This window comes from Epinephelus moara, chromosome 5 (genome assembly GCF_006386435.1).
Source record: "Epinephelus moara isolate mb chromosome 5, YSFRI_EMoa_1.0, whole genome shotgun sequence".
Classification (NCBI taxonomy): Eukaryota; Metazoa; Chordata; class Actinopteri; order Perciformes; family Serranidae; genus Epinephelus; species Epinephelus moara.
Genome location: NC_065510.1, coordinates 37,249,217 through 37,255,752, shown reverse-complemented (window position 1 = coordinate 37,255,752; position 6,536 = coordinate 37,249,217). Strand labels below are relative to the sequence as shown.

Sequence of the window (6,536 nt, the reverse complement as noted above, 5' to 3'; positions counted from 1 at the left end):
ACACTGCTAATGCTGCTTGCCGTGCTGCTGTAGCTCAGTCGTAACTGTAACTGATGCTGAGACTCTACTGACTGTGTGACTGGTAGACGGCGGTGGGTGGCGCAACAGGCCAAAACACAAATTCAAAACATAAACATGATTTGCGGACCGTAAAACTTTTTTTTAAATGCGAATATTCTGGCTGTACTATTGTTGTTTGTGAGATCAGTATGTTATATGAACATTATTCCTTAGTCTCTGTGACATGTTAGGAGGATTTTAGGATTTTAGGATTTTTAGATTTCTTACATATAGCTCCTTTAATCTCATTTTATTGTAGAGTCATGCGCAGCCCATTCGCTTTGCCCCTACTTGCCACGCGCTGTTTCTCCCTGTTTATCAGACCATAAAAGAGACAAAAATTAGCTAGCTATTCATTCAACAGTCTCTTTGCCTGTCAGCTTTCACTCCCTACCACGGTGGACTGCTTTGCCCGGAGGAGAGTGGGCAGCAGCTCAGGAGACAGAGCTTTGGTTGGCATCACACATCAGCACACATACCCCAGCCCCGAGTGTCACAACAGGCTGGTGGTCAGCAGCAACGCCAGGTCTAACTTGTGTAACGGCAGTAACAGAAAGTTTGCTGATCCAGCAGGGAGTCGGGGCTGTCCAGTTGCTGGGGTTTGTGCTGGCTGGATTTGGGCTGCACAAAGGCTGACAGGTGGTCCATCTCCAGAGCTGCTGCCCGCTCTCCTCAGGGCAAGTTCGTCTATAGTGGCGGGGAGTGAGGCAAAGGACACACTTATTCTAGGCTCTAGTTAACGTTAGCATGAACATGAATTAGCCGAAGCTGCGAGCTTTTCGCTGAGGTTAGTAGAAGGCTAAATTATTAGCAATGTTTTCTCTCCATCTATGAAACACACCAATATTGAAACATTTCATTTATTGTCAGACTCTCTTTTGGACTGCTTCTGAAAATTCCACCATCCTTTTTGGGTTGCTTTGCAGTGTAGGCAGTTGTTAAATGCTAGAACATTAACTTCTCTGCATTATTCTTTGCCATTGAATCAGGCTTTCCCCAAACACCTAATGACATGTCGTTTGCCAAAGTTTTCTGTCACGGCCTTGATTTTCCAATGCCTGAAAACAGAGGCAAAAGGAGGCACAGGAGTCTAGTGTTCTCTCAGACCACTTAAATTACAATATGTTTATGATGGGATTTTTGCCCAATGACGTCAAAATTAAACTGCCAACCCCAGCTTTAATTCATCGTCAGTCAACCACAGATCCTGTACCATTCAGTATTTATAAGTGTCCACATAATAAATAGCATGTCTGATTCTGTCCTGACAGACAGCGGGGAAAACCGTGATCTACATGGTGGAGGTCATCAACAAGGTTCAGGCGATCAGCCTCAACTTTGGCACCATCACAAGGGATTCTCCTGTCAGGTCAGAGCACGTTGCTAATTATTATTAGAGTGAAAGTTACCTGTTCAGAGAAGATTAAGGGTTTCATTTTGACCAAATACTGAATATGTTGATTTAGCTGTTAAAGCTGTTGTAATTTTAGTTAAAGTCCAAAATAAAATCAGTTAATCCTGCATTGACTTCTGTTTTGGTCGCTTGGGGGAAGCGGAAACAAGTTATAAAGATATTGACATCATCATCATCTTGTGTAGGGGGCAAATTTGTTCGCAAACAGTTGCTTATTTACACATTCAGCTGCAATGGAACATTATTATTTATGTTGAGTTGTGTTTGTGTCCACATGATGAATCAAATTCCAGTAGGTACTCTTTTCTAGCTGTATTTTAGTCTACATCCTCACTAATATATTTTTGTTGTAAAATTCACAACTATTGCTGCGTTTACGCCTAGCATCCACAATACTTAAGCGTTTTGGAATCCCTTAAAGGGAGACCTTTTGACAAAGCTCCTGACCCTGTTTTAGTTTGAAAAGTTCAGAGTTGGGTTTTAATCTGGAGACTTTTGGAAACAATGACGCAGACGCCCAAGTTCACCTCTTGATTGGGTCATATAAGTCACTACATGTCAAGCTAAAGCATTATAGCAAGGTGTACATACCGTTTGTGATTTTAATCCTGCTCGTGTCGGTTCTCTTTCCCATTGCCATGGCTTCCTCTGGCATTTGATAATGCGTCTACTACTGCTCTGATATGTTGTCGTATTTGCTTTGTAATGACTGTGTTTCCCACTGCCTTGACCACCTTATACTCATGTGGAACGTGTAAGCTCTGTGTACGTGAATAATCATGTGATGTGTGTTTTCAGGCATGTCCTTAAAGATGGAGATTTATTTTGAAACGATTATAAAACAGTGCTCTAAAATGGAAACATATTAATGTGGATGCGGCCTTAGCCTCTACCAACTCCTGATGGAAATATCTGGCTCTTTAGTAGCTAAATGCTCCACTATGCTCACCAGCTAGTCCAGTGGTCTACCATGTGATTGCAATGTTCACAATTTGATTTTGGCTCAGGGAATCCTCCCAAAAGACAAAAAATGCCAAAAATAGATAAATAAATAAAGCCAAATGCTGAGTGTGTATTTCCATTACAATGTTTTCTGTCTCATTCTCAGGTTGTTAGTAGAGTGCAGGTTTCTGCCAGGCACAGTTCTAAGTGTGAGTTACTTGGTCAAAACTCCCACCCTGGGACCTGAAGTCAAGACCCAGGGGATGCTTGGAGTGCAGCTCAGGATTGCCAAAGGTAGATGGTCTTCATTTCCATGCTAACAACTGCATTGCATAATATTACTATATAACTGTTGTGTCTCTGGGCACAAGTATATGCCAGTCACGTTGGATGGAAGCTGATGACAATCGAAATAACAGATCTTACTGTACTCATTGTATCAGCACTGTATGAATGCTTCACACACATTGTGATCAACTGCAGGAGAACTAGCACTGAGTGGGTGAAATGTGGTTCAAGAAATAACCACCTCCTATTCCAACACACCTCCTTTTGTTCTAGATGCCCAGTACAGCAGCTACTACCCTCAGTATCACCAGCCCCTGCAAATGCTGCTGGGGAAACCCCTTTACCTGGAAGTGCGTCTTCTCAACGCCCCGGACCCCAATTTGGTGCTGTTGGTGCACTACTGTGTGGCCTACCCGCGCTCCGGAAAGGCTGTGTGGCTGCTGCTGTACAATGGGTACGCTGAGACATCTACAGTAAATATTTAGGAGGGAGGTACTCGGGAAGGAACAAGAGATCGACTGCACATAATAATAATTTTTTAAGTGTTTTTTACTGGAAGGAGATAACAAGAAAAATCAAAAGAAGTACATTTTTTATGCCTATTGCCCGGGTATCAAATTGACTTACTAATTCAGTGTTACTCCCCAGATGTCCCAACCCCTTGGACCCAGCCCTGCAGCAGGCTGTGCTGTACGATCCTCGACCGCCCTCTCCCCAGGCTCAGACCCGCCGCTTCACCATCAGCACCTTCCAGTTCCTTCCTGATGGGGAGTTTAAGGACCCGAATGAAGAGGTAAGTATATGCAGAGACCCTCTAGTTTTGTGAATAACAGTGGGGGGCTATTAAAAACATCTAACTGTATTTATTGTGTTATTTTCATTATTTTTTTAGGCATCTTGCAGTATTTCCCTCTTGGTGTTCAGACTTTAATTTAGAAGTCAGGTTGAGGTGTTCTATCAGCATATGACATTTAGAATTATTTATGGCAGTATTTATAGGAATAGTTTGATATTTTGGAAAATACACTGAATTGCTTTCTTACTGAGAGTTAGATGAGTGGATCTGTACCACTATCATATTCGGAGAATACATACAAAGCTACAGTGAGCAGATAGTTAGTTTAGCTTTGCATTGAGACTGGAAACAGGGTGAACAGCTAGCCTGGCTCCATGTAAAGCGGGGATGGACATCTTAAGTAATACCCATATTCGAGAACTTGCATTAGATAATTGTGGAGTACAAGAGTATCTCAATAAGAATCTAAATTGGCCAACAACAGAAAACAATTTTTAATTCATTTTTCGAGCTAGGCTTCAATTAGGCTATTAAACTATAAATTTAAAGTTAATATAAAAAAAATCAGCAAACTTTCTGTTGCTGCCATTACATAGATTAGATGCAGCGCTTAATTATCGTGTCTGGAGTCCCAACCTGCTCTCCTCCTTGTCAGTTCAAGGTCTGCCCAGCTGGCACAAGCTAACCCAGCAGTAAGGGCTAACATTCAACACAGTGCCGTTCAATGATCCCGACAAACTCACATGTACATTTAAACAAATCGACTCTGTTGTTAAACCCTATTAATAACTGTTAAGTAACGCTAGGTTTGGGCTGCCTCTCACTGACTGTCCCTCTGTGCTGAGCTCATACTTGCAGCACTGGTCCCATGATAAAAAGAGAGACGGCAACAGCAGGGCAAGGAGGTGCTGAGCGAAGCAATACACTGCACACAGCTCTACATAAAATAAGATTTTACCCATGTTAAATAGTAAAAGAATATATTTAAGTCATGTTCATATGAGAGTTGTGGGAGGTTGGGTGGCGATTACTTTATATCTTTAATGAGTGCTGATTTACAAAGCGAGTACTACTAAAGTACTCATGTCCATCTTTAGTCCAAAGGTAAAAACAAATCTGACTACCAGCACCTCTAAAGCTCACCAATTACCTGTTATACCTTGTTTGTTTAATTGTAAAAATGAAAAGCTGTGCTTTGGTATTGAAGTGCTGGTGCGGGAGCCAAGCATTCTTTATGCTATGCTTAGTTAATTAGCTGTTGGCCCAAGCTACATATTTAATGGACAGATAGGAGTGTGGTATCCATCTTCCCATATAACTTTTGGCAAGAAAATGAATAAGCACATTACCCAAAATGACTCACTATTGCTTTAAGCATGCTTCGCCTATAGTTTTCATGTGCTGCAGCAAGGGAAAATTTTTTACAACATGCAGCTGTTTGCCTGGAGCGCCTCTGAATTGGCCCCCTGGGAATCAATGAAGTCTTATCCTGGAGTGACTGTTGGCGTTGGACCTTATTCTTTAGACTCACTGTCTTGATTTTGTGTTTAAAAAAAAAACAAAAAATCGACTGTCCCCTCAATGTCACTTTAAACTTTTTTTTTTTTTTTTTTTAATTTAGCATGGGCATATAGTCCATGGAAAATGAAACCATTGACAGATGTATCTCTAAATCTCTTAAGTCAGCATTCATTACGAGGACATGTGGAGAGGCCATTTTGTTAACTGCAAATTCTGGCCAAATCTCAATTGGCAGCAGCTGCGAGTCATAGTACGCTGCACACTCTCGAGACTGGACACTACATCAATTCCTGCTCTACTTTTGCCCTCCCTCTCAGATTTACTTCATGTGTTCAACTGAAATCTGCTCGCCACGTGATGGGCCCTGTGTGGAGGGATGCTTTGGCCAGTGATGGTGAGGAAAATGAGCACTCTGTCCTCAAATCACCCACCACACCCTTATGAACTCTGGAGGATCGCATGAAAACACCCATGAATGAGCCCCATTACAACACTCCTGACTGAGCACAGTCTGAGAGCCAGTAGTAGCTGCACTTCCATATGACAGCAGGACAATGTTTTAGTAATGAGGAGAGTTTTGAATTATTTATCAAGGCTGATCCATTTCCTGTTTTCCAGTTACGACATGGGAGACGTTTGAAGTTGGTTGAGATGATGATGATCTGGTAAACAGTACTTAATGTGTTTAGCCCATGTAACAATACACCAATGTTACTTTTCCATACTGACATATCTCCTCTTTTGTTCTCCTTTTCAGGCCTCAGAGATCACATGTTCAACCACCAATAAAAGCTCTTAAAGGACTCGAGTGTGTGTGCATGTGTGTGAGAGAGTGTGTTTGTTCCACTAGGTTTTAAAGCAGGAAGTGGCACTCCATGAAAAAGTGGGAGGCAGCATTGTTTACATGAACGCTTGGCTCTTGTGGACTGAGCATGGTTGAGACTCAGACTGACTTGCTTTGCTGCCCTTCATGTGGAACATACAGCAATAAATGTTTGAGATAACTGGAGGTTTTGCATGTAACCAGTGTTCCATCAGAGAGCTGCAACACATCAGTATGGGGATGACGTCCGAAAGGGATCTTAAGCATATTTCCACCCAAGTTTGATCACTCAGACATGGCCAGAGGGGCCCCTGAGACAGAGGATTTGCTGTAGTGTGCGGTTATTTCATTAAATACAAGGATTACACACTGTGTAAACACATTAGGTCTCTCTGTGAGATGACATCTTTAGGTGTGCTTTAGATTTTTTTCCCAGTTAAATTTACAGTTAAACAAATTGCCACAGACCCCTTGCCAGCCACACAGTACAGTGAAGCAGGGGCTTTTGGTGCTCTGAGGCAGTTGCCCACTTTGCCTGGTTGGTAATCCAGCCACGCGTACAGCAACTTCAACTGTAGTTTATTTATAGTGCACATTACCCAAAGAGTCTCTGTCTGATTTTAAATCTGCAAAATGCACAAACGGTTATAAGAAACTCACATGTATGCATACACACACAAGCAGAAACCCAA

General features: G+C 42.1%; 1 protein-coding gene across 1 annotated transcript in view; it reads left to right on the top strand.

The window, feature by feature from the left end:
- The window catches only part of LOC126390894 (uncharacterized), a 16,679-nt gene extending 11,266 nt beyond the window's left edge, over positions 1 to 5,413 (top strand). Inside the window, exons 13-17 of the mRNA XM_050045395.1 lie at positions 1,332 to 1,429; positions 2,583 to 2,710; positions 2,978 to 3,158; positions 3,353 to 3,497; positions 5,339 to 5,413. Of these exons, the coding sequence (XP_049901352.1) occupies positions 1,332 to 1,429; positions 2,583 to 2,710; positions 2,978 to 3,158; positions 3,353 to 3,497; positions 5,339 to 5,413 (627 nt within the window). The remainder of the gene's footprint in view (positions 1 to 1,331; positions 1,430 to 2,582; positions 2,711 to 2,977; positions 3,159 to 3,352; positions 3,498 to 5,338) is intronic.
- Positions 5,414 to 6,536: the final 1,123 nt, after the last annotated feature.